Source organism: Microchirus variegatus (genome assembly GCF_963457635.1).
Source record: "Microchirus variegatus genome assembly, chromosome: 17".
In the NCBI taxonomy this organism is placed as follows: domain Eukaryota; kingdom Metazoa; phylum Chordata; class Actinopteri; order Pleuronectiformes; family Soleidae; genus Microchirus; species Microchirus variegatus.
In genome coordinates, this window is record NC_139818.1 from 11,098,297 (window position 1) to 11,126,216 (window position 27,920).

The 27,920-nt window shown below is 39.7% G+C and overlaps 1 protein-coding gene across 1 annotated transcript; it reads left to right on the top strand.

Moving 5' to 3' along the window:
- Positions 1-27,151, top strand: LOC310939138 (vinculin). Its single transcript, XM_083903804.1, has 21 exons — positions 1-329; positions 10,654-10,724; positions 12,682-12,832; positions 14,312-14,420; positions 14,801-14,923; positions 15,080-15,240; positions 17,959-18,049; positions 18,172-18,319; positions 19,819-19,972; positions 20,047-20,222; positions 21,129-21,319; positions 22,059-22,258; positions 22,835-22,963; positions 23,079-23,228; positions 23,388-23,496; positions 23,595-23,897; positions 23,978-24,102; positions 24,222-24,407; positions 24,490-24,693; positions 24,796-24,900; positions 25,592-27,151. The coding sequence occupies exons 1-21, from the start codon at positions 162-164 to the stop codon at positions 25,736-25,738; spliced, it is 3,201 nt and encodes a 1,066-aa protein (XP_083759930.1). The 5' UTR covers positions 1-161; the 3' UTR covers positions 25,739-27,151.
- Positions 27,152-27,920: the final 769 nt, after the last annotated feature.

A 27,920-nucleotide genomic window follows, 5' to 3' on the forward strand; every position in this document is an offset into this window, starting at 1 on the left:
TTGTAGTCCTAACACCGGACGGTGAAACTGTCCTGGGAGAAAAAAAAGGAAAGCTACCGGGATTGTTTTAAGGCTTTGTAGCGGGAGTTTGGTAGTAAACCGCCTTAAGTGGTTGGATATATAACTTTTTTCCTCTTGGATAGTGCTCTAAAGTTGTCACCATGCCGGTCTTTCACACGAAGACGATAGAAAGTATCCTGGAGCCGGTGGCTCAGCAGATATCCCATCTGGTGATAATGCACGAAGAAGGTGAAGTTGACGGGAAAGCTATTCCAGATCTGACCGCGCCGGTCGCAGCCGTGCAGGCGGCTGTTAGCAACCTGGTCCGGGTGAGTAACTTTCTCGTAGGCGTGTGTTGTTGGCTACCTGTCGCTCTTTGTCCCGCACAGTCAGCTCCCAAAGTGAAGTTATTCGGTGCTTAGGGAAGCAACACTCACCAGAGTACGAATTAAGCTAACATTGTCTTCTTTATTTAATGCCAGTTAAGAGGTATGTAGGCTGTTTAAAGTCGCCTAAAGTTGCTTGACTCGGGGCAAAGGGCAGTTACGCCCTTTTCCCCTTGAAAATATGCCCTGCCTCCTCTCTAGTCTGACTGCCATGTCCTGACGTAGGCTCTGCTGCTGGTTTGTGTGACTACAGACGCTCAATGACATTCTGTTCATTCATGTTCATATGCACAAATACTGAGTTTGAATTAACTTTAAAATAGTCAGTTTATACACTAAACAACAAGAGTAAATGGGCCATTTGATTTCCCTGATTTGTACCAAAACTTGACCAGTGATACAATGTATTATCACCACAAACACAAAAAAACAGGTTTGTGCAGCTTTTCTTTTTCAATTGCATGGACTTTGATTTATTTGGACCTCACCATAACTATGACCAGTTAATCCCTTGCAATCACCAAATCTTAGCTCTAAAATTAACCAGTTCTTTTGTAAATGAGCTTCTGCCTAATTAGGGCCAGGTTTTGGTTTCGTTGGACTACTTGTCCTGACATTGTCAGGCTGACAATGTCAGTGTTTATACCAGAATAGGTCCCGAAGAGGTACAAATACAAGTACATACATGTTAATAGTTTACTGTCTTCTGTCTACTGTTTACTGTCTGACGTAGTGGTTCTACAGATATTTAACAATGCTTGTTCTTTAAAAAGCATCTACTGGTAAGAGTTTGTAGTTACTTCAAGTCTGAAAACTGAGTGCATGCTCAGATCTGATCACAAACACCACCATCGAAGGTAGTTTGGGGATGCAGGCCTTCTATTCCATTTAGAATAAAAGCAATACTTTTAGCCGGTTAATTCTTACATCATTACTTCTGACATGCCTTCCAGAGTGCAACAGTTCAAAAAGGTTGTGTCTTGGGTTATTCTGGGAAATATTAGTATTGTAGGTTTGCAATAGGTACTGTAATACAAAAATACCCGTTAAAATGTTCAAATGTGGAAGAAACTAGATATACACCAAAATGAATATAGAACAGTAACCTGTTGCCCAAAATTAAAAAATCTTGAGATTTAACCACAATTTTGAGAAAATTTGCTACTTGAGTTACTCTCAATGCACCATAGCATATGCATTACCAATACCATATCTCGATGTTGCACATGGTACTATTTTACCCACACGGAGCAATTAAAATGTGTCTTTGGCTATTAATTATGAATTTGAAACCCTGATTTAAAAAAACAAACCAAAAAACCATTAAATTACATGCTCCACTTTGAATTTCAGGTATTTTTAGAATAAAAAATGACCTAACCACTATGTTGTTCCGCATAACCACATTGTGACCATAATAACACCAACCGATGCAAGCGCCATTTCCTGAAAATTTGTCCCCCAAACTAATGGCACGATATGATGTGCCTGTCAGCAGATATTGTAACTTTTAAGGAAAGGAGATAGAAGCTATATTAAGGCAGACACAGTTCCTGTGTGTTGTTGTCTCTGACAGCCTGGTCAGGCATACAGCCTTTGGCAGTTGTTGGGCGATACATTTGGACAATTGCTCATGGGGTCTTATGTCAGCAAAGGAGTGCTTAGTTAAGAAAGATTGCTTAACCGTACTGAACATAATTTATCTTGTTGGTTTTGCGGTCAGAAAACACCAAATGCCAGTCCACTTCATTCCATGGCTTTGTTTTTCCTCAGTGCTCACTCTGAAACTCTGGGTCTGTGCCCACACAATGTGCCATAGACGTACTATATGTTTGTCGACACTAACCAGACTTCCTTCCTCTAAGGAACGTTGTAGTAAGGCGTTTAGGAAAACTATGAATATGTTCTGTTTCATATGTAAACAAAGGGATGCACATACTAGACTGTCAGTGTTATGTTGAGCAGATACCAAAAGACTTTGGACAACAGTTCATTAAATCATAGATCTATTTAAAATGGTCATTGTAGAAACATCTAATTTTTTTTCCTTCAAGTGAATTATAATAAACATGCACTAGCAACAAAAAATAGACGTGACTTTTTATGAGAAGTCTGTCTGCATACTTGCATACTTAAAAGTAAAAATCGTCTTCTTTCTGAAGCCATAAACTAAGTATTTTATATGTACTGCCTTGCTTTTACGGAGGCTGCCATGTTTCTACAGCATCCCAAATGGACAAACTTTGTGAAGCATGCAAAACTAGATGAACATTATCCTTACACAGTAGTTTCCTGTTGTGCTTAAGTAAGGGTATGGTCCTCCAATCTGTTGCATCTTGCAGTCTCACCGATTGATGCCACAAACTTGCCTCTGTTAGCTTGAACTGTGTTTCAGAAACAAATTACTGACCCTAGCTTTAAATATAGGAACACTACTTTGTTTGAGATTACTTCATCAAGATATGCAGTCACAGTGCCTCTTATTCTTGGCCCATGATAATGTCCTGTGCAGCCACAGCTAGCTTGGGGTGAAATGATCCAGGCTCTCTCGAGACATCCTCTAGAATTGTGATCAGATGTTTCCAACAGTGGCATGAATAAATGGATGGGCCTGTAATTATTTCCAGTTGCTCTAGCAACATGACAACATGGACAGTGTTATGAGTTCATTGAAGTTAAGGATCAGATTAAATTTTCTTTCGGTCCCGCGAATTGCATGAGTCAGACATTGCTAATGAGATAACATGGTATCTTTCTGTTCTATGTAACTGCTGACGTAAATATCCTTCCATCCATTATTTACCGCTTTATCCTCCACCAGAGGGTTGCGGGACTAGTAAATATTTACAGGAAATTGGAAAAAAAACTATACTTCCTGCCAAGGCATTGCCTTATTCGCTAATGCATGTTTCCTGGTGCAAATCATATTCAAGAAAGGAAAGTGACAAGGCTATCTAATGTTGAGTGTGGCTGCATTTCTCCAGACACACTAACAGAAAAGCTATCTACCTTAATGCCTGTGTTGTCCCCAAAAAAACACATGTCACACAGACGTCCTTCTTCATGAATCATGTTCGGAATCTCTTGAGCCCAAGGTTTAAACACAAAGTTCACCAAGGTTGACGTTAGATGAAACCAGAATGAAAACGGGGCTGGAATGACATGAGACTCCAAATGAAAGTTGGTTACAAATGGCTGTACCTTTTTTTTTTTTTTATCAGCCTGCTTTGCATTGCCTGACAAAAATAGAGAATGATAAACTTGCAGGACAATGCTTGGTGTCTAAATCTGTCTCAGGAGAGCTGCTGCACTCTGATAAATGTGCAGATTTGAAATGCTTCACTTTTTCAAATTCGTGAAGATGAATGTGTGATTCTCACTCACTGACTTGAAGTGTTGCATGACCACAAAAATATCACAAGTCGACTATGGTGTCTGTCACAAGTGCTCCGCTTCTTCCGATTCACTGTTTTTGCATCTCGATTAAAGATGAATGCGAGGAATGTGCATAGTTTCCGGGAATGCATCCTGGCTTGATGGGGGGGGGGGGGGGGGGGTTTGACGAGTAAAATCCTTTGAATGTGCAGCTTTTGTTAAATACTAAGTGATATTATCAATCAGCAGACTCCCACAGAGAAAAGCTCGACCCACAACAGTCTGTCAGCTTTATCAATGTATGCAATCAAGTGTTTTATCAACAACACAAGTTTTATTTGGTGAATGTCTTATTTTGACTGTGGCTTCAGTGGTTGACTGTTCTACTTAAAGAAAGCGTGAGAACTGTTGTGTTCAGTTTTTTTGTATAAAAAGGAAGCCTTGTGCAACAGTGGTATCAACAGAGAGAGTAACAGACTGAGTACAAGACCGAGGTGAAAACCTGCTGAGCTGTAAAAAAAAAAAAGACATTGACAACATTGTTTTCTTTGTAATGTTATGCAGCTGTGGTGCCTATGGATCATTAGTCTTGTCTCGTGTCTCTAAGGTTGAAGTTTCAGGTAGAGACTGAGGTGTGTCATTGAATCAGTAGCAACTGGCCTGGTAGATTTCTCCTCTGAACTGAAGAAGACTGCTGTTCCAAAACAGTCAAAAATATACAAGTGTAGATTACAGAGTAAGTGATTCCTTCTGCTCAAAATGAAAGAACAACATGCTAACCCTGTGTCACTCATTCCTCTGAATACATGATATAGGCCCTGTTTATTTCAGGCCTGCTGTACATGATAATTATAGCTCCTTTTATAGGCGTGGAATAAAAAAAAGAATGCCAGTGATGTAGAGTCCTGGAATGGATAAAGCAGGAAGAGTTTGTCTTCCTGTTTGCACAGATCAGGATCAGGAGGCTCATGTGTCATGCGGAGATTCTCTTTTGTGCAGATCTTTTGCTGTACTGATACAGTTTAGTTACCATTGTGCTGACATTACACAAAACCACTATTAGCAACAACACAAAAACATGCAACATTTAAACGTTGGCTTTAACTAGTGCAGTATTTTTTTTCTTTTTGTAAAGAATGACTCAGTCGAGTTCACTCATTGTTCAGGGAGCAGCAGCAGGACACATGGAAGTATTCAGCAGGTTTTTTTTTTAAATGAAGAGAAAGACATTGTGTTAAGGACATTTTTAAAAGCACCCAGTGGTTCTGGTGCTGGATGAGGCCTTTTTTTTTGTAATCCTCTACTTGTTAAATCCTTTACAAATGGGAAACAAACTTTTCATTAACTCAAGTGGTTATAAGTGTACAAAACAAAACACTTCCTATTAGCTTGTTCTCCAGCTTCCTGCAATCTGTCAAGCCAAATCTTTTAACACATATGGAACGCTTGTGTCGCTTCCAAAGCAAATAGATCATCTTGCATCGTTGTTGTAAGGATTCGCACTGCATCGAAAGACGTATTTTTTTATTGCTGCGATGAAACTTTATCACACCATGAGGTTCCAGTAGAGTTTTGAAATGATGAGGAAAAGCCGAGAGCCAAGTCAGGAAGACCCAGCAGCTGTCGGCTCCTCCCGGGAACAGTGGGGAGTGCGAGCCAGTGAAGGGAAACCCCTCTACCTCAGCAGGGAAATGTGTAAAGCTGCAGACCGTGACAGAGAATTAAAAACACTGAGGCTTTCACTCTTTCCACAAAATAAAAATGAACGTCTAATTAGTGAGAATTAAATCTAGTATATTTTTGAAACTACTCTGAAATTCTCTCTGCTCTCTGTCTGATGCGTCACATATTGGGAAACTTTGTGGTTACTTCTCAGATATGTTCTAAAATAGATTACGAACAAAGTATATGAGTATATGCATCCTCCTTGTTGTTCTAGCAGTCCTCCTCCTGGTGGAAAATGACAGCTCATCTGAGCCTTTATTGACTCTCTCTTCTTTTTAGGAGGAGGATTTAAACTGATGAGCTCTGCTCCCTTGTCTGAGCTGCTAAGCTCCCGTAACATGAAGTGGACAGCTGTGATATATTCCCTTTGGTTGCAGGCTCTGTTTTACCGTGGCAGAGCGGGCCATTTGATTTGTGTCTTTCATCACCTTGGACAACCCATGTGTAGCGACATCCTCTGCCCAATTTATAAACCACATTTGACACCACTCGAGAGATGCAAGATAAAGGTGTTGTGACCTTAAGAGCAACCTTTTTGTCCTCCCCTCTGAGTCATTATTGTCCAAATCCGTTTGATATCTCTAAACGGAGCACTTGCAGAGACTATTGATCACGGGAAGCTTATGGAGTGCTGAAACAACAGTTTGTGTGAGCAAGTCTCATCGGATTGCAGTACAAAGTCACTTAGAGCAGGATCAGTGTCTGAGTTGTACTTTTGAGGACATAAACCTGTGCGCAGGATAATATACAGTTTATTTCTAAGACATTGCTAAGGGCAACGGAGACTGCGCTTGCAAGAATTTTGCCATCATAAATTTTGTGGGTACCACAATTACGGCGGCATTATGTAAAGCAACCCATCATGTGAAAGACGGACTGTGTCTTGGCAGCCTTGAGGCTTTCAGTGTAGCCTTTCTTCTCCGAGCAGAGCGATGGGCCACCGTCAACAAAGCCCAGTCTATTCTAAAGGAACAGCCACTTTATCAAGCCACTCCACAACACAGGACTTCCACACAGCCCTATTGGATGGTCAAAAGATTGTCAGTGTTTCCACTCCAGATAAAAATGGCAAATGGGACCGTCAGCCGCAAACGTTGTACGTGACAACTTGAAAGAAATGACTCAGGAAAAGATTTTTAGAAAGATGGTGGAAGTGAATAAATGCCCTTTGAAGTGGCTTGCTCGAATGTATTCAAGGAAAGATATATTTATGTTGTGTTTCGGGTTGTGGGAATGATCTTAAAACCTCAAAGCCCTCATACTATCACTTCCTCTCTTTGCCTTTTTCTGTCCTTAGTCCTTAGTATCCATTGTCACATCAACATGCCAAGTTGTTTTTTACTGGCTACAATACAATCAACACAAACTTTTCAAGAAAGAATTTAAAACATTATTTGTTTCCAGCACTTTTTGTAGTTGTAGTATTTTGAATTGAATATATTCAAGTTGAAACAGATGAACAGTTTAATGGCCTTCTAAATTGTTTACATACTACACATTTACTATCATTTATTTTTGTCAGAGCAAATCTGTTGCCTAAAAATACCAGTCATTGAGTCGGTAGTTAAAATGATCCTGACAGAGGCTCAAAAATAGCCAAGTAGCAAAAACTGCTTAACAACAACATTATAAACTTGAGTCACTGTTCTATTTTTTGCAGGAAATAGTTTGGACCACTCTGTGGCTGTGGCCTGTTTTTGAACTTCACAAAGCAGGAAGAGGCTTTGCAGGGAGCAGGAACAAGATAGAGATGATTTGATGAATAAAACAGTCTTCAGTCTGCTCAGTTTCAGACTTTGCCACATGACGCTTTGGTCAGAATATGACTCTGCACTTGTTAAAATTAGCTCACACTCACCATCCTTGCTTGCCTTCAGTGTCGTCAATCTGTGTTCTGCCTTTGTTACATTTAGATCATGTCTGAACTTGACTTGATCTTGTACAAATCTTCACAGTGTTCCCATTCTGCCTCCAGATTGGACAAACAAGCGTAGCAAGTTTTCTATTGGGGATGATGTTTTCACAGTTTACAGCTGCCAAGACTTGAATCAACACTTTTGCTGGACGTGCTGTCGACATAGCAAACATGTTTAATGACTTCTAAGCCATTTTTAGTGACCTGAGGAAGAGGAATACTGCCTCTTGAACTTTCTGTCTGACACTGCATTTCCCATTTTCCTTTTTGGCCAAATGAGTGAATGTGAAATACCAGCAGGCGGTGCATTATTTGGCTGTTGATTTTTATGCCAAGTGTACGGTAAAAAAAGACAAAAATATGTTGTTTGCAAAACCTGTCCTGTCCAAGGCCAGACAGTGCTATTACTTCAACCAATGTAGTGTGTTGTATAGTCTGTAACATCTTTGTTTTACTCCCTCCTCCATCACTTCTGTTCACTGCACTGTCCGTGCCCCGTTTCCCTGTGCTGTAGCCTTTTTTGTGGAATGTCAGGGTGGCATATGTATGCTTCCACTCTACTCTGAGGTACACATCCTCTGCTAAGGTTCAGTTTTAGTTTAGCTCAACCTTTGGCCCTAATTTATAACCCTTCAGCCACACAAGAGTCCCTCTGGCCCAGTGAGTAAGAGACTGAAGAGATGTATGTCTCTGCTCCATTTCAGCCTCCACGTCAACCATCTGGAATGACTCTGCTCCTGCCTGTAGTCAGACATGCTGACAGGCTCTCCACACCACAACTCCAAGACTACATCCTAAATTACCAAAGAAGAAAATAATAATTTTCAGATGGATTTTTTTTCATCCTCCCAGTCTGAGCTAACATCTTTATGTTATTCCTTTATTTTCCTTAATTACATCAATGTGATTTAGGCGTGTAAGAAAATACCATAAAATTCACAGTAAATTTCAGTATGCTGAAAATATTTTTTGAATCACCATTTAAATATGTAAATGTAGTAGTTGTTTCCTGAACCCTCTTACATCTCTGCTCTGGAGACAAATATAACAATATTGCTTATGCATGGAGCATTGTTAACTTTACTTTGAGAGTTTTTCTTAAAACACACTACACTCCTAGAAATAATGGTTCCAAAAGGGTCCTTCTACAGGGGCTGAGGTTCTACCTGGAACCATTTCTTTAGGAAAGGGTTTTTCAAGGGTTCTTGGGGACACTATTGGTTCCAGTAAGAACCATTTTGATCCAGAGAACCTTCTCTAGGTCGAACCTTTTTATAAAGGTTCGACCTAGAACCCAAAAAGGGTTCTCCTATGAGGACAACCCGAAGAACCCTATATGGTTCTACTTAGCACTTTTATTTCTAAGAGTGTATTAACTGCAGTATTAGGATTATCTTTGTTTATAGTGAGTATCCCAATTTTAGAATAACATTAGTTCTGTATTGGTATATGCATCATATAATATGCATCATAATTTCTGCTCATCTCATATCGGTATTATCTAAAGCTTCAGTGAGCCGTCACTGTCAACGTGTAGAAGATATTTCAGCACATGGAAATCGGTGAACAACCGCTGTGTGACAGTGACTGTTAATATATTATTTTGTCATAATAATAATTATTGGACATGTAAAATAAAATGATGCACCTCATTTCACCCAGTCGTAATTGGGGTGCCAGTATGAACATGTGTGATCGCTCACCATTGGCATCTTGACGTGGGTGAACTGTGTCTCCCCACAGAGCTGAGGTCATTGTGGGGGAGGTGAGTCACTTTGGCACTTGAAGGAGAAAGAGGCGTTCAGCTGCTTTACACATTATAACTGTGCAGAGACCTGGATGCCCCCCCCCCCCCGCCAACAGCTGCCTCATTGAAATATAGGTTTGTTGGACAAGTCACAGGACATCCTTCTGGAAAACTGCATGATTAAAGAGTTTCTGTGAAGAGGAAATTTGTGGGAACAGTCCAGCAGATTAATATGCAATTGATAAGTGGGATTAGTGCTCTGTAATAGATGTAAACTTAAAGCATTACTGAGCAACTGCCAAAGCTTGAAGTGTTGACTGATACAGAACCCTCATGACTGATGAGCTAGTCATCATGACTGAGGATGGAGGTGTGTGTCTCCAGTGGGTGTGAGTGACTGCGGTCAGCCCCTGCTTCTTCAGTTACTAAATATGAAACGGTAGCCTACTCTGGCTGGTCATTATAACATTTACACGTCACTCTTATTCAAAAATGGCAATCTATCTGAATGAATTTGAAACATTTGTTCTGATTCAATACCTTCTAATGAGCAGGTTTTTTGGTCATAACCTAATTATAAAACTATAACCTCAATCACATTCAATGAAAGTAGAGGATCCCTAATAAGATGGAGGCCAATCGATTTGTTATTTTGGTTGCTTTTGTGTTGCTGAAGCACAGATTCCGTTGTACTTGAATGTTTATGCTATTATTATTCATCTACTCTCTCTGACTTCCACTCAGCTTCTTTTAGTGTCTGCTTTATGATTCTTTTAATGGGAAAAGTACAGTTAGTGATTAAAAAGAGAGTCCTGAATCTCAATCTATATCAGGATCACCAGCAACATCTCATCATTTTCTTTCATGGCACATAAAACATTCCCCAAATAAATTTAATTCAAATCAGCCCTTCGCTTTTTGAGTTATACTGCTCACAATCAGACAAACACTGCCAAAAAAGTAACCTCCTTGGCAGAGGTAAAATCATATGATCACAATTTACTGCATTTACAAAAAAAAGGGAAAAATCTTTAACTGAAACCTTTAACAGTCGCAAAGGCTGCAGAGTGATGCATAGGTTTCCTCCTCCTACAGTCCTGTAACTTCAAGTAGTTGTATAAAAGTGGATGTGATTGTGCAGTATTTCAATGTCAATACAGAATTCTGTCAATCATCTCCACAAGGGTGTCACGTTCACACGTCTGGCTTCCTGTGAGAGAAGTCATTTTGAAACCACTTGCTTTTTTTTTCATTAATTAACTTGTGCCAACATGTTAATTAGAGTTTTTTAGCATACACTATCACGTTCTTTGAGCAAAATAATTGTTTTGGAAATTATTATATTCATCCCAATTTCTCAATCAAAATTAAATGGAATGTAGTAAAGCATTATTTGGAAACCTTCATCAATAATTTATACTTGTGTGCTTCAGTGATTGTACATTGCTGCTTTGTTTACATGAAACCTTTTGTTCCGTGACTTACTTTTCACTCATAATCTCTAGGTGGGGAAGGATACTGTACAAACCACAGAGGACCAGATCATGAAAAGGGACATGCCACCAGCTTTCATCAAGTAAGTACCAAATGATTTCTTTGCACACTTCAAATTCTTCCAGTACAGGAGAGTCCAAAACATTATGAATTTGCTTTCCATGAAATAATTACACCCTTTTCCACCAAGTAGTACAGTTTGGTTCAGTTATTAATTAGCAACGTTTTCAGGCCCCTTTGCCACGACAGAGAAATAATTCAACAATACTTGAGTTTCTTTTTTTAATTAATAAAGTGACACCACACACCAGTGTTTATTGTGGCACATTCCTCTGTTTTTGTTCAATTATTTCACACTGGTATCATGTCATGCTCTCCAGCCAACGCACTCTGCAGTGGAAGCTCAATCCAAATGGGAGCTTACCATTTCAAATTGTACAGTGGCAAACTGAGCTTTACTCTGCCACTTGGTGGAAACGTTTCTCCAGATTTTTGAACCCACGAGCCACTTTTTGGGTCTTTTTCTCTCTTTATCTGTTACAGTAATGGCTGACTGTGCCCAAACAAAGGTCAGACATGGAATGTCATGTGCCTCAGAGTCTTGTCCTGGTGTAATTTAGATACATCCTGGTCAAGGCAGGAGCCACAAACCCATAGTGTACATGGCTTTATAGCTCTGGCTGCTGCTGTTGCTGTTGCTTTTTCTATTGAAACCTTTAAACTCACACTAAATTAAGTTCATACATTGATCTAGAAGTGTACACTCCTTCATAAATCATCAACTTGTGCCCAGCTGCTTTTGGTCCATATCAGTATGTCCTGATCATTATTACATGAGAGAAGAGAGTGGCGGGAGGTAGAGGCGAGTGCTGAGAGCCCTCCCTCCCTCCCTCCCCCAAGGTCAGGGATGAAACGCATTGGCAGTCACAGGTTGTCAGGCTCAACACATTTGGCGCCTCAAAGTCACATCGTCACCCTGTCGTCATCCATCAGCACAAGTGCTGGAATGCGTCTCCTCCACTAAATATAGTGTCTGTCGGGGTCCGGTTAATGCATGGCTGTTACTCGCTAGTGCACGCTGAAGGACACTGCCGCCTCGCTGTGCCATAGCAAATACATGCACTAGTCAACTTCGATGTCAGGTTATAGCCTGTATGCTTCTCTAGAATATAACTGAGCTCTTAGTGTTTGGCCCCATTGCAAATTGCAAAACTGTGTTACTGTATGTTACTGTAGCAACATTTGGCATGGAGGCTAAAATAGAAAGTTAATATACTGTGGAAAATGTGGTGTTCCTTGGCTTGTTGCCATTTCTTTGTGCAATATGGCCATTATGATGCTATGCAGGTGCCATGTATGACACCGTTTCAGAAGCCTGAGCCTGCAGTTTTTGTTGCTCTGGAGGTCACCGAGTGCATCACACCTAGGAGGCAATCATTTATATTTCTCTGTGAGCAGGAGATAAACTGGGCCAGTGCCAGCCAGAGGGGAGCTTCACACGCTGAAGTCCAAGTAGCATCCCGGGAGACCACGTTAACATAAGTGCAGATGTGCATTAAATCAGTTCTATTTATATCACCTAAATTCACTGCAATCTGTACAATAATGAACCATTTTTACTTTTCTTCTTATTGGTAAAGGTAGTTGAAGGTGAAAGATTAGTAAATGCTGTGATCACATGGTGTGAGAACTGTTGTACAAATTGTATTGTTTACATTTTTAACAGAAGAGTTCAGTTTACTCTCAAAAAAACATTTTTTTAAATCAAATTTCTTTTGATTTCATAGAGTATCAGTCAAATGTAACCTGGTTGATGACCTTGAATGGATGACAGAAAGCCTTTTTAGGCTTTGATATTGCTTTTCAAAATTCACAATTTAATCCTTCTGTAGGGAAAAATCTATTGATCTGGGTGAAACCAATGCAGTTGTTTCTGTAGGTTATGACCAGTTGTTTCTCCAAGACTCTTATTACTGCTATTTTCATCTTGCTCCTGAAATGCTTTGGTCCTCATATCAGTTCTCTTTTGTTCTTCTCAGAGTGGAGAACGCATGCACTAAGCTGGTGCAGGCTGCTTCAATGCTAAAAGCAGATCCATACTCTGTTCCTGCTCGGGATTACCTCATTGATGGCTCCCGGGGCATCCTCTCTGGGACCTCTGACCTGCTCCTGACTTTTGATGAAGCTGAGGTATTCACTTATTCACTTGTGCATTTTTTGCTTTTATTTATTTTATTTTAAACATCTGTTAAATGGCAGATTGCAGAAGTTTTTTTTACAGCAGAATGCAGAAGTTGTTGCAGGAAGTAAATATTGATTCAGTAACCGAGCTAGATGTTTCTCTAGGTTTTTTTCGGCACACCTCATCCATTTTGGTCAGTTTTCCTTCGTTTTTCAGGATGTGGTGGTCATATAACCCTTAACATCAAAAACATATGTGAATTCATTGATGCTTTACTGAGACTGCTGATGGTGGAAGCATTGATTTCCCTGCCTCTTGTGTTCCCACTGCATTATAAGTCATTGGTGTTGACTTACATGTACATTTATTTGTACATCATATATTTAAAGTTGATGTTTTGGAATGATTGAAGTAGTCGTATCCAAATGTCAGTTATATCCTAATTTGTTTCTTGAAAAGTAAGTAGCTAAAATTTTACTGTAGCATTTTTATTATTCTCATAAAAGACACATTCAAAATGACAGTATGTAGGTTCTGCTGCTTAATAGTCTCTCATTCAAAGCTATTAAAAACAACCTAGTTTGATGATGACTGGAAACAACAGAGCATAGCTGTTATATATAAGGTTGCAACTGTGTTCAAGGTTGCAGCATTCATTTTTATTAGGCAGTAGCTGAGCTAGAAGAGCTTTAATATCCCTTTAATAGACAGAGGTAGTGGAGCAGAGGTCTACCACCACAGGCTCTTCCGCTCTGGAATAATGACAATAACCATTCTTGCATTCCCCTTGGGTACTGTAGTTGTACTAAATGAGACAGGGGAGTGGAAAAAGATAGCAGACACGCATGTGGAACTTCACATTCATCTTACACAAACACTTTTTATATCTTACACCAAGCAGGAATATAATCTATCAGGTCCACTCTTTTTATCCTCTCGGGGACAGACGGTAAAATAGAAAAGTTGCAGATCAGCTCTATGTGAGAGCTGACATCAGGCGGGCGTCCCAGCGCTGTGTGCAGCAGTCAGCAGGACTCAGCAGGAGTCATCCGTCAGTCATGCTGTCGTGTTTTTTAAATTCAGTTCAGGGATCGCTCTGTATAGTGAGGTGGTGACTCCAGCAGTTAACATTAAGCTGCGAGTGATGCAGGACAAAGAGCCTGGAATGTTGGCAACATTGTCAGAATTTAATTAGACAGATAGTGTGTGTGTGTGTGTGTGTTTGAGATATGGCTCATTGTGAGGGTATTAAATCTGTTCACACACTCCTATATCAATCAATCATGTCCCCATAATGAAAATTATTATATTTTAAGGTGAAGATATGTCAACTGGTTAGGTTAAGCTTAGGGTTAGACAAGTCATAGTTAGTGGGAAGTCAATGTAATGTCCTCTGAAGTCATGGAAACCAGACTGTTTGTGTGTGCTTTCACAATCTCTTTTTTAAAAATGACATCAGTTGTTGTTTGATCTCACCATTACCACAGGTGCGTAAAATTATTCGCGTGTGCAAAGGCATCCTTGAATACCTGACTGTGGCAGAGGTGGTGGAGTCAATGGAGGACTTGATCACATACACAAAGAACTTAGGACCAGGTCAGTGTTTCTACCACAGTGGCTCAATATTACATTTTGCTTTTTAAATATAGACAACATTTTCACATTCACATTTTGTGAATTGGCTGTTCAATTTGAATAAATATTTCAAGTGAAAGTCCTATCTACATAAAGTTGTCCTCATCACATGGATAAAATAGTCAATATTTGTACTCCTAATACTTTTATGCATGTCAAGTTTGATGGTTTTATGATGCTCCAACAAATGCACCTTTGCATGTTGATTAAGTTCTTTAAATCTTTTCTCATGTTGTCCAAGCACTGGCAGTGTTATGAAATCCCACTTCAGCTGGATTGATTTTTTTAAATGTACATTTATTTTTTCGTTTATATTTGCTTGTTTTGTTGCCTTTGTGCAGGAATGACAAAGATGGCAAAGATGATCGACGAGCGACAGCAGGAACTGACCCACCAGGAGCATCGTGTGATGCTGGTCAACTCCATGAACACAGTCAAAGAGCTACTGCCTATCCTCATCTCAGGTTAACTAAACACTACAACATCTTCATATTCATGAATATATATACATACCTATGTATAATCAAATATGCTGATGCAAATTCTGCATGCAGTATTTTAGGTTAGTGTTATTGAACCACAAAATGTTGAGTTTTAAGTTTTCTTTTGTTTTTTTGTAGGTATCAAAATATTTGTGACAACCAAGACATCGGGTAGCCAGGGTGTAGAAGAGGCCTTGAAGAACCGTAACTTCACTTTTGAGAAGATGAGTGCTGAAATTAATGAAATCATCAGAGTGCTGCAGCTTACATCCTGGGACGAGGACGCCTGGGCCAACAAGGTACATACATGTACAATATACACAGAACATTTAACACGGTATGTTAAAGATCATCAAAGTCACACTTACTTATAATCATAAGAGAAGAAAAAGAGACTCTTTGGTCGTGCTTATGTATCTTGAAGTATCACAACTTGTGTTGGTGTTATAGTATGAGAAAAATCGCACATACTTTGTCTTGACAAACTCCCAGAATGGCTTTGTTTCTTTTTAACAAAAGACATTCACTTTATTTTACCAGGAGACAATAGTTTAAAGTTTACAGGTAGAAATACAGAATTTTAAGCTTAGATTAAATTAGGCATGCTTCAACATTCTTTGTGTCTCTTTGTAGTTGGTGTATCTTTGGCATCCTCTGTGTTGTCTGCTCTGCTTTTGTCCTCTTCCAATGCTCCAAATTATTATTACCTTGATTTAAAAGGCCATTCAGATTAACCTCTTTAGCAAGGATGCCCCGATGACAGTGCTGAAGCACAACATTGAAACATGAAAATGTATACACCAAGTATTATACATTATCATACATCATCGATTAAAGCATTCAAACTTCTCCATATCAGTCAATGGGCATTAAAAAGACTAATATATCTGTTTATGCAAGCATTACTTGATTGTTGCCAGTTTCCTAATGTCACTGAAAAACTTAATGGTTTTCTGGGACCAAAAATTTTAGATGAAACTCATCTAAAGTTTAGAAGACAGTGAATAACTGTTCTGTTTTGTTGGCTTGTCATCAAGCCAGAAAATGACAAATTACAAAAATGTAATATTCAATTGAAAACAACATGTCAGATTCTATCTGTTGAAAAGATCTACTTTCAGAATTGAAAGCCTTTGCTCAATCAACAAATAGGTTGAAATCTAAATGGCCTCCTGCATCTCTCTTTTCTGTGTCCAAACTTCTTTGTTGGTCTCAGCTGGTGTGTCCATTTAAACATTTGTATTTATGTCGTTTTTCCTTTCTTTTTACTGTTTATTTCTTTCTTCACCCCGTGTAGAAGGTAAGTCTCACTTCTCTCGCCCCCTGTTTGCACAGCAGCATGTCTGACAGATGTGTGTGCTGTCTCTGCTTTGTGGTGCCATTGTGTGCTTTTTTTGCAGAAGGACTGTTGTGAGGTTAAACATTCAGTTCATCTATGAATGAGAAAAATAAGCAGTTTGGATAGTGTTTTACAGCCACTGCATTGATGCATTTTGAACGTCTTCAAATTGTATTTCTGAAATGTTGCTGAATGTAGTGGTTTTTCTTTTTTAATCGATTATCCTCATAATGTGACAAAGACTTGGTATCAATATCTGTGTGTCATTCTTTTATGTCATCTGAACCTCGGCATACACATGTTCTCAGCTTTTCTGGTTATCGATTGAGCTGACTCATGTAGTATTGATCTGGGTGTCATTGTCATCCATTCATGAGAATCCTCTCTGCTGGGTCACATTGCTTTACTGGCATAACCTGGTTTTATCCTAATTTGTCATGAGAGGAAGACGCATGGAAAATTTGAATTTGATTTTGTTGAATGTTAACTAATTTCTTTTCAAATTTTTTTAGAGTCTGTTCTTTTTTCTCACTAATTGTATTTCCATGAACACTAAAAACTCCCTGTAATCCAAAATGATCCCCATTTGCTATTGTTACGAACCAAACCATTTCTAAATCTTGAGCAGCGCCATCCTCTGTGTTTATTGGAAAAAGAAAAATGCATTTCAATGAGAGGAACCGTCCTAAATCTTTCCGTCTTTCACTTTAATTATATGGCTTCTTTCACACACACTTTGGTTGCTGACAGACCAATAGCAGTGCAAGTATGAACAGTAGACTAATGCACCCACACAGCTCTGATGATGCAACTCCACACCTCTCTACCTGTTTTTTTTTTCAGATCTGTTACTCCACACTCCCAGTTATGCAAACACATACGCTTGTTGTTCTCTTTCATTTTGACGACGTGAATATTGTAGGGATTCAGACATCTTTAAAAAAAATAAATGGTGTGTTGTTGATTTGCTATCAAACACTTGCTGATCTGTGATGAAGCTGCATTGTAAAGAACCAGTTTTTTTTTTCTGAAACCCTGTTTATTATACCACAAAAAAAACAAAACACAAACTCACTCAGTGACTCACTTATTCCCTGTGGTCTCCTGCTTTGCTCCTCGTCCCACAGGACTCTGCTTTGTTTGTCAGACTTTGGCAATGAGTGGACTCATTGCCAAAGTCAGCCTCACAGTTACACAGATTGTTGTATTTCTATCCAGTCCGATTGAGATACAATGGAAACACATTTGGTTCTTCTAACATGAAATGCTCCATCATGACGATGGGAAAAGACTGGTGTAAATTGCATGCATTACCGTACCATAAACATGTTAGTAATGTGCTCATGGACTGTGCTATTTGTTTGGGTTTGTTTTTGCAGAAAAACTAAACACTGGTTTTGATTTTGTCAACGCCAAGTCGACAAAAGCATCTGGAATATGCAACTTACGCAAGACAATAACTCATGACTTGATTTCTAAGTAGGATTGTAATTGAATGACATGGAACAGGAAAATGAACTTGAAATTAACCCTTAACATGAAATTTCAGTGTTGCTAATAATCATGTCATGATTTATCTAGAGCTCATCAATACATTGTACAGTATATAAAATACGAAAGGTCATAGATTGACTCTTTTTTTTTAAAAGTTAATGTATTCTGTCCTTTAAACCTAAAGGATACAGAGGCCATGAAGAGGGCTCTGGGACTCATCGACTCAAAGATGGCTCAGGCTAAGAACTGGCTGCGGGATCCACATGCTCAACCAGGTAATAAACATGTGCTCTCCCTTAATCTATTCATTCTGCTGCTAATTGCATCCGAAGCCACAACCCCAATTGAATCAAGTGACATTATTGGCACGTCTAACTGGTGCATGTTGTGCTTTAAGGGGACCAAGGTGAACAGGCCATTCGACAGATCCTTGATGAAGCTGGGAAAGTCGGTGAGCTGTGTGCTGGAAAGGAGCGCCGGGATATTCTGGGCACAGCCAAGACCCTGGGCCAGATGACTGACCAGGTGTCTGAGATGAGAGCCAGGTACAACAGAAAGTACTCCGTAGCTTCATCTGTTACAACTGTAATAAGATAATTCACCGTTTCACACAGATCATGTTCCTTTCATTACAGTTTCGTGCTCTGTTGTTGCATGTATCTTATAGTTTGTGCAGTTTGTGTTGATAAATCCTCCTGAAAAGTGGTTTAATTTTCCATCAATAAAAGGTAGCAAGTGTATGGCAGTAAAAGTAATTTGGCAGATTATAGTGTGGAAGTGATATTCCTCTGCTAAGAACTTTGTCACCAGGGACCCTGTGTTAGATTAAAAACAGCTGCCTGGTATTAATCTATAATCTACTTTAACCCTGGTTATGTTACTCCTCTGAAAATTGAGATGCTTTTGAGCCTTGTCTAGAAATAGAATCTGTATGTTAGGAAATACCATTCTTAAACAAGAGGATCCTTGTCAAGAGGTCCAGTGTCTAACATTTAGAAGGGTTTATTGGCAGAAACTGAATATACTACCCATATGCAGTTTGGTAAATGTATAATAGCTTTAAAGCCGTGTAACTTTTAAATATAAACAAATGTCTGCTACATTCTAAACATTGTTAAATGAGTTCACACAATGCTGATTAAGCCTTGCTGCTCTACAAACCTCTCTTTGTGTGTCTCTCAGTATAGCAGTGGTTTGTGTCTGTGGGGACATTAAACCCGTTGTACAGAGTGACTAAGTAGAAGAGTTTGAAGAAGCACACGGTGCGATTAAAAGGAGACAGCTTCATGCAGTTGCTTCTCGCAAATGTGCGATATTGAAAATGCCACGGTCACCCATGCCAATAACCGCTGCTGCTGTTTCCTTCACCACGCAGCTCCATGTTTCCTGGATGCAGTCTGGACAAGTTGTCAAAAAGACAATAACAGACAATAATTAAGAGATAACTGACCGAAGCACTGTAGAAACATAAGCGTAGCTTCTTTATCTTCTCTCTATATATAACTGTGCATGTGTATGTATGAGAGTGGGGATGGCCAGGAGAGAAAAAAGTAGGTCATGGAGCATGCACTGTTTTGGTTATTACTCAGAAGTCCACTGGGGGTTATAGATGTTCCACTCTGGAACTTTAAAGTACTAGATTTAAAGAAAGAACTAGTTTAGTTTTTGTAGCCTTAGAATAAGCCTTTTATTTGTACTTTAATCAAGAGCACCTTGCGCTGCCATGTTTCTACCTTCTAACCCAAATGGACGAACTTGACAGGGCATGTGTTTCAAATTTTCAACTACGCAAAACAAAGGAACATCTGTTCTAAAATGTGAAGGCCACCGTTATTCACTGACGCACTTGGGCAAGGGAGCGGAAGAGACGTACGTTTAATAGAATCTGCTGTCTAACTATTAGATGCCACTAATTCTTACATACTGCACCTTTAAAATTAAGGATAAAAGAAAGTACATTCAAGAACAAAGAAGAAGAAAATGTGTGTGTGTAGTCTGTATGTTGAAGATGGTGGTATCCAAGTATCTTTTTTTTCCACCTCAGAGGTCAAGGGGCATCCCCAGTCGCCATGCAGAAGGCCCAGCAGGTTTCCCAAGGCCTTGACGTGCTGACTGGCAAGGTGGAAAATGCTGCTCGCAAACTGGAAGCCATGACTAACTCCAAACAGGCCATTGCAAAAAGGATTGATGCTGCACAGGTGAGTTATTAACCCAAGTGAAAGTTTTTTTTACTGTTATCCTGGTATGTTTTTAATGTGTCTTTCCTGCTCAGAACTGGCTTGCTGACCCTAACGGCGGTCCAGAGGGAGAGGAGAACATCAGGGCCCTGCTCACTGAGGCCAAAAGGATTGCAGACATGTGTGAAGATCCTAAAGAAAGAGATGACATTTTGCGGTCTATTGGAGAGATCGCCGCTATGACAGCTAAGCTCTCTGATCTCAGAAAACAGTAAGTTACTGTTCAAAATATGAGACTGTTTGATGCTGTATTTAATTATTTTGTGTCCAGAGTGCCAGGATTTAATTGTAGCCAGCCTTTGGATTTTAGCCTTCTGGTCTGCTTTCACATTTCAATATTTTCATCATCTGTTGCTAGGAAACACTTTTGGTCCAGTACTGTGCATCAACTCTGACTTGAAAGTTATTCTGCAATTGGGGGATTTCTTCCATGTTTCTGCAATCATTGTCTTCTAGTAAAAATGAAAAGTAATAGCTTGCCGTAAAAGCTACTATCGCAACATGCACATCTTTTCTTCCTGTGGGAGTATAGCTACAATCTAAACTTTTTCAGACATCAGTATGAGTCATTGGTCTTCAAAGTATAAATGGCATGTTTCTTCACTTTTTATGCAACTACTTGAGGTAAGGGCTAAAGCAGTCTCAGACTGATTAATGGTTTTTTGAATAGTGGTTATCTTAATGATAAAAATCAGGGTATCCGCGGGGTCTTAAAAAGTCTTAAAAAGTCTTAAATCCAATAATTTGAATTTAAGGCCTTAAAATGTCTAAAATTCTCCTAAAATTTCCCAAAAGGTCTTAAATACAATTTTGAAAGGTCTTAAAAATATACTAACGTTCAACCTTCAGTCTCGCTTTGAAATGTTTCGATTTTTGAGAATGTGATAACAGAACTACAACACAGAACTAAAGTAGACCACCTGTGCTGCCCGGTGACAATTTATCGAGCACCACTAGCTAGTGTGCTGTGCGCGCCATTATGTTTGTGAAATGGGTCTTACATTGTATTCATTATGATCTTAAAAAAGTCTTAAAAATTCTTAAATTTGACTTGTTGAAACCTGCAGAGACCCTGAAAAATGCACTTCAAATCCCTGCTGTTTTTATTTCCTTATAGGGGCAGAGGTGATACTCCCGAGGCTAGAGCTCTGGCTAAACAGATCGCAACAGCTCTGCAGAACCTACAGTCCAAGACCAACAAGGCTGTGGCCAACAGTAGGCCTGCAAAGGCTGCTGTTCATTTGGAAGGAAAGATTGAGCAGGCACAGCGCTGGATTGACAATCCTACAGTGGATGACAGTGGTGTTGGTGAGTCTGGCTCCCATCCTCACCAACTTCCTCAAGTCTCTTTATCGTTCTCTCACACTCCTTTAAATTCTTTCCACAGCTGCTCAAGCTAAATTATAGTCCACCCACTTTTTGTACATGATGCTTACCACTGTACTTGATGTTGTGCAACACTTTTCCCAAACATATTGTTTCATTCTTGTCTGGTTTTGGCCCGGCTCCCTTAAATCGGAACCATCATCTGCAGGCTGATGTGTTTCCTAGAACTACTGGTTCCTCAAAAGAATCAAGGAAGTGCTAACCTCAAAGACACATGAAATAACACATCTTCGAAACTATTCACCAAGTGCATTAGCAGCCTATTGACGAAGGAATTTAAAAGATGTTGCTTTTTAATAAAAGTTGTTTATCACGCAGAAATACTATCCCAGGAGTTTCCATCTCTTCAAATTAATTTCTCCTTTATGGAAAATGTAACATCTGAAAGTGATTATGTCGGTCCTGGATGATTTAATCACTGTAAACTGAAGGTTATTAGAAGCACCTTTTTTCTTTATTTCTCATGTAGATTGCTATGTATGAAAACAGTAAGACTGCCTTAAAATTATATAAATATGTATAGGTTTATTTAGGTTCTCATACAAAAAAAGCAGAAGCAGGCGATGACTTCATGTCAAATTTAGTATACACGTTTGCTCTTTGTGATGTGTGCAGATTTAATTTAATTTAATGACACATATGTGTCGTTGTGTGTTTCCAGGTCAAGCTGCTATCCGTGGCCTGGTGGCAGAGGGCCGCAGGCTTGCTAATGCCCTGCCTGGTCCATACAGGCAAGAGCTGCTGGGTAAGTGTGAGCAGGTGGAGCAGCTCATGGCCCAGCTGGCTGACCTGGCTGCCCGGGGCGAAGGGGACTCCCCTCAAGCACGTGCTGTGGCCCAGCAGCTCCAGGGGGCCTTGAAAGTAAGATGACTCACAGTCTCCTTTCCATTCAGACCTGTTACTTTGCTATGATACTGTAGATCAGGATTCATGCAGGCAGACAGTCACACAACCCCCTCTGCTGGTTACTAGTGGTGGAAGAAATACGTTGGTAATGCCATAGTGGGAAATTAAGATACAAATATCTATATCCAATATCCAAAGTCCATATACTATTGTTCAATACAAGATTACTTTGTTAAAAATCATCAAATTATGGAGTAGAATATGTCATACTGTCATTGACATTTTAGCACCTTATGTCTTGAATTATGCTCTTTGTGCAAATTACATACTCAAATGTCCGAATAATCTATTGAAAATTCGTCAGCAAATAATCTTGAAGGTATTTTAGTCAGAAGAAATTTGTTTTTTATTTTGCCATGTCCCTGTTCCTCCCATAATTTGAGGCTAATGGAGTATTTGCAGTCCTAAAAGAATACAAACATGTATTTAATTTGGAGTTTTTCAAACTCAATAAGAACAAATCTGCCTCACTTATCTAATGAGACACCATGCATGTACTGACTCGTTGCAATATGTTTGTTCTCCTTCCAGGACCTGAAAGGGAAGATGCAAGAGGCGATGACTCAGGAAGTGTCTGACATCTTCAGTGACACCACCACCCCCATCAAGTTACTGGCAGTGGCTGCCACCGCCCCTATGGACTCCCCCAACAGAGATGAGGTCAGTGACGCAGTCACTCTGCTCCACTGTGTTTTCACAGGCCCCTTCACTGGTTGTTATATGTATATTTTTGTGAGTGCACTCTTGGATAATTGTTTGATTTGATCATGTGTAGGTCTTTGACGAAAGGGCTGCCAACTTTGAGAACCATGCTAATAAGCTTGGCACCACAGCAGAGAAGGCTGCTGCTGTCGGCACCGCCAACAAGAGCACAGTGGAGGGAATTCAGGCTGCTGTCAAGTCAACGAGAGACTTGACACCACAAGTATGCCACAGTTTAGTGTTTATACCGTATCTGTGTCTCTTTGTCTGCCCTTCACACTGCATTTATGGCACAGAGTTGTAACGGGTCCTTGCTTCTTGTGCCAAGTCTGCAGCAGTTATCTTCAACTGACAGTTAACTGACAGTTCATGGCTTTTTTAGGTGGTATCCGCTGCTCGTATCCTGCTGAGAAACCCTGGCAACCAAGCTGCATATGAACATTTTGAAACCATGAAGAATCAGTGGATCGACAATGTGGAAAAAATGACAGGTGATAAAAAACACCCCACAAAGATGCTTTATCACTCATCATTTCTTAGTTGAATCTGTCACTACAAACCCCTGTATTAACACATTATGAATATTTAGGTTTGGTGGATGAGGCCATCGATACCAAATCTCTCCTGGACGCCTCTGAGGATGCCATAAAGAAGGACCTGGATAAGTGCCGTGTGGCCATGGGCAACCATCAACCTCAGATGCTGGTCGCCGGTGCCACCAGCATCGCCCGCAGAGCCAATCGCATCCTCCTGGTGGCGAAGCGAGAGGTGGAGAACTCTGAAGATCCTAAATTCAGGGAGATGGTGAAGGCTGCATCTGATGAACTGAGCCAGACAATTTCTCCCATGGTGATGAACGCTAAGGCAGTAGCAGGAAATATCCAAGATCCAAGTAAGCTAATTTAAAGGTTGTAGTTTTTAATGTAATTAGAACACAGTAGTCATTAGAAATGTTTTTGTTTTGATCGCCAGGTCTTCAGAAGGGCTTCCTGGACTCAGGTTATAAGATTCTTGGTGCTGTGGCAAAGGTCAGGGAGGCCTTCCAGCCACAAGAGCCAGACTTCCCACCACCTCCTCCCGAACTGGATCAGCTCAATGTAATTTTGTTTAAGATTTATTTTTTCCTTATTATTTAATAATTGACGTTTAAATAATTTAGACACTGCTTTATTTATTGTCCAAAATGACTTATGTGCTCAACTTTGACTCATTGTAGCTCAATGATGAACCAGCACCACCCAAGCCTCCTCTTCCAGAGGGTGAGGTTCCTCCTCCTAGACCTCCTCCACCAGAGGAGAAAGATGAGGAGTTCCCTGAGCAGAAGGCTGGTGATGTGGTTAACGAGCCCATGATGGTAGCTGCCAGGCAGCTCCACGATGAAGCTCGCAAGTGGTCCAGCAAAGTAAGTGGATGCAGTCATAGACTTTTACTTTGACGCTGATTGCTACTGTATTCATTTTGTTTTCCTTTGCTGTGCCTTCTAGGGAAATGACATCATTGGTGCTGCCAAACGAATGGCCCTGCTCATGGCAGAAATGTCACGTCTGGTGCGTGGTGGCAGCGGAAACAAGCGTGCCCTCATCCAGTGCGCCAAGGACATCGCTAAGGCTTCTGATGAAGTCACACGGTTGGCAAAGGAAGTGGCTAAGCAGTGCACTGACAAGCGTATCCGGACCAACCTGCTCCAGGTCAGTTCGTCTTTGTCAATGGCTTTTTTGTGGCCTTTCACTGCTTTAATTGTTTTAGTGTCAAATTTCTTTCCCTGTGTTGAATTTTTTGTCTTGTTTCAGGTGTGTGAACGGATTCCCACCATCAGCACTCAGCTCAAAATCCTGTCCACAGTCAAGGCCACCATGCTGGGTCGTACCAACATCAGCGAAGAGGAGTCGGAGCAGGTCAGCAGTAACTTTTTTTCTTTACTGAATGTGTTACAAGATCCCCATTATTTGCCGAAACCACTGCCAAAAGAAGATTTTCAGGTCCAGCTACAGCACTTATTTCAATATACAACGGGTGTTCTTTATTACAACATAATTGTCCTGGTACCACCAATCCAAAAAAAACAACTAACAATTTATTATATACCAAATGGGAGGTATTTGGTATGTACTAAATCACATTGAGTGCCTTATTATTCATTATTCATTGAAATGCACATAAAACAATCCTTTTTCTGGGTCCATCTATGTGTGAAAACATTTCCAAATGCATTGGAGTGCGTCTTTTTATACTTGGGCCAAAAAAGTAGGTCAAACTGGGTTTAGCCCACTCTGAAATAAGCTTTTGAACTTCCTGTCATCCAGACTAAGCTCATGAATCAGTTAGTGGTAGAAAGAGGGAACTTTGTTTTTAATTTCTTTTCTTAGTTGAATTTGATTATTAATTCAGATAAGGCTGGAGAAAATCAGTCATCTCACAACAGAAGCACACATCTGGTGTCTTCCACACACTTTGTCATGCTACATGTGAGCAATCGATATGTCATGTCGGGATAAGTGGAGACTCTTATGGTCCATCCTATTGCAAAGCCGTAGAGAAGATGGGCAAACCATCACTGACTCTCTCTTTTCTCTACTTCCCCACCAGGCGACTGAGATGTTGGTCCACAATGCTCAGAACCTGATGCAGTCTGTGAAAGAGACGGTCAGAGAGGCCGAGGCAGCTTCCATTAAGATCCGGACAGATGCAGGTTTCACCCTCCACTGGATCAGGAAGACCCCCTGGTACCAGTAAGAGACAGGCCACTGTTCCTCTGCCGCCTGCTGGTTCTGTCCAGCTGTCCAAGACGGACACTGAATGGACAGATATTAAACAGAGCTATGTGCCCTTCACTCTAATGGTTTTGTCTATTTGCCCCATGTCCTGTCTGTAACAGTTGCTGTTCGAGTAGAATGTAAACAATGGGACGATCAGTACGAGTTACGCATTAGATTCTTACTGGGAACGTCATTTTTTTTTCTAAAGCGTGTAAAACAAATGTTTAAAGATTGTTTTGACAAAAATCCCAGAAATATATATATTTTGATTAGTTTGGATTTCATATAATGTAAGGTGGATTGCTTGGATGTTCACTTTTGGACACAAACCACAGAAAGTAAAATTTAAATAAGATTTTTTTCAAGAGGCATTTTTATATCTTTGTACTGATAAATATTATTATCAGTCACCTTTGCTAGAAAAAGCACATTAGGAGGTGTTACAGTCCAGTATAGACCTACGCTCAGCACACACTATATATACTCAGTGGTATTATGTCTGTTTACACTATTCTTTATTATCACGTGAAAAGAGAAAAACACTGTTCCTTATTTTACGTTTTATAAACAAATGTTTATTTTCTTCCAAATGTTCTGCCAAAGACAGTCAGTCGTGATCTTTGAAGGCACAGCTCTTCTTCTTTGATCAGTGATTGAGTATAAGGGCTACATATTATGGACAAATTCAAATTGACAAATTCACTACAGCTAAGGATGAAAACCACATGTAAGCTTGTATTCAAGTCATTCTAGGTATAGTTCACATATTGCTTTGAGGTTACATGTGATAAACAGGCTTGTGCAGGCACTTAGTTCGCTTTAGCTTCAGGCCGAGTCTGAAAACAGAAATGCATGTCACTTCGTCTTCATATCACAAAATACGTTATTTCACAAAACACAAACATTTTTTTTATTGCATAGTGGAACGATGGTATGTTAGATTAAAAAAAATAATATGGAACACCTACAACATCTGCTGCTCAATCGTTGACCATCATTGATACCAAACAAAAAATGAAGGCAACCTACAGACATACATCACCACCCTACTTCATATCAAAAACATAATGATGGATCTTGTTTTAACATTTTATGGAAGTTTCTGATCCAACATCATGTCATTATTATAAAAGAAATGTTTGTGTCAGGGAAATATCTTTGTGAAATATGGGTTTTGTGATATGACGCATATTATGGAGAAATGTTGCTATAATAAGAAGTGCTTCTTGTAAAAAAAAAAAAAAAAATGGGATGAATTGATATTTTGTAATGATAAGAAATGTTTCTCATTGTGACAAAATATTTTGTAGTATTTTTTTAATGATTTTTTTTTGTTCATGGTTGCAGCCATCCACTGCCCTCTGTTTCTGCCCTCTCCACAAATAAAAAGATCTGGATTAAATGTTTGAGTTTGAGAGTATTTGACATTTTAATGTATATACATTTAAGCCCAAATTTACAAGATTACAAGAGCTGTATGTGTCATTATACAGTACAGGTACCATACAACGAAATGCCATTTAAAACTCTCCGTTAGCGCTCCGGGGCCACTGCAATCTGTTAATAATATTTACATTTAATGTTTCATGAATAATCCTAATACAAGTCATTCTCTAAAGAAGAAATACTCTAACAGTTATTGTTAGGTTCAGGTGATTGTAACCTAATTAACCCCTAACCATGCTGATTCATCCTTCCTCTAGGACCTTCTACACATATTCAATGGGAGATCTGCACTATCTATAGGCAATGTCAACACCTTGACCTGTATCATATTCCATTAAACCAGGTTTTCTGACTCGTGGTCCTGGAGAGCCACTGTCCTGCATGTTTTAGGTGTTAACCTGCTCCCGCACACCAGATTCAAATAAATGGATCGTTAATCAGAGCTTACTGACAAGCTGACTATCTTAATAAGGTGTGTTTGAGCAGGGAAACATCAAAAACATGCAGGACAGTGGCTCCCCAGGACTAGGAGTCAGAAATCCTGCATTAAACCATTCCTGAATTATTTTTCAGTGTGGGTCTATTTGGTCTACAACGTTTTGGTTGGTGGTTCAAATCAATGTAACATTTTATCCAGCAAACTATAAGCTGACCTTCATCCCATCGTGCATCCTGCTGCCATCTCTTCTGCAGGTAAACGACACCTGACTCAC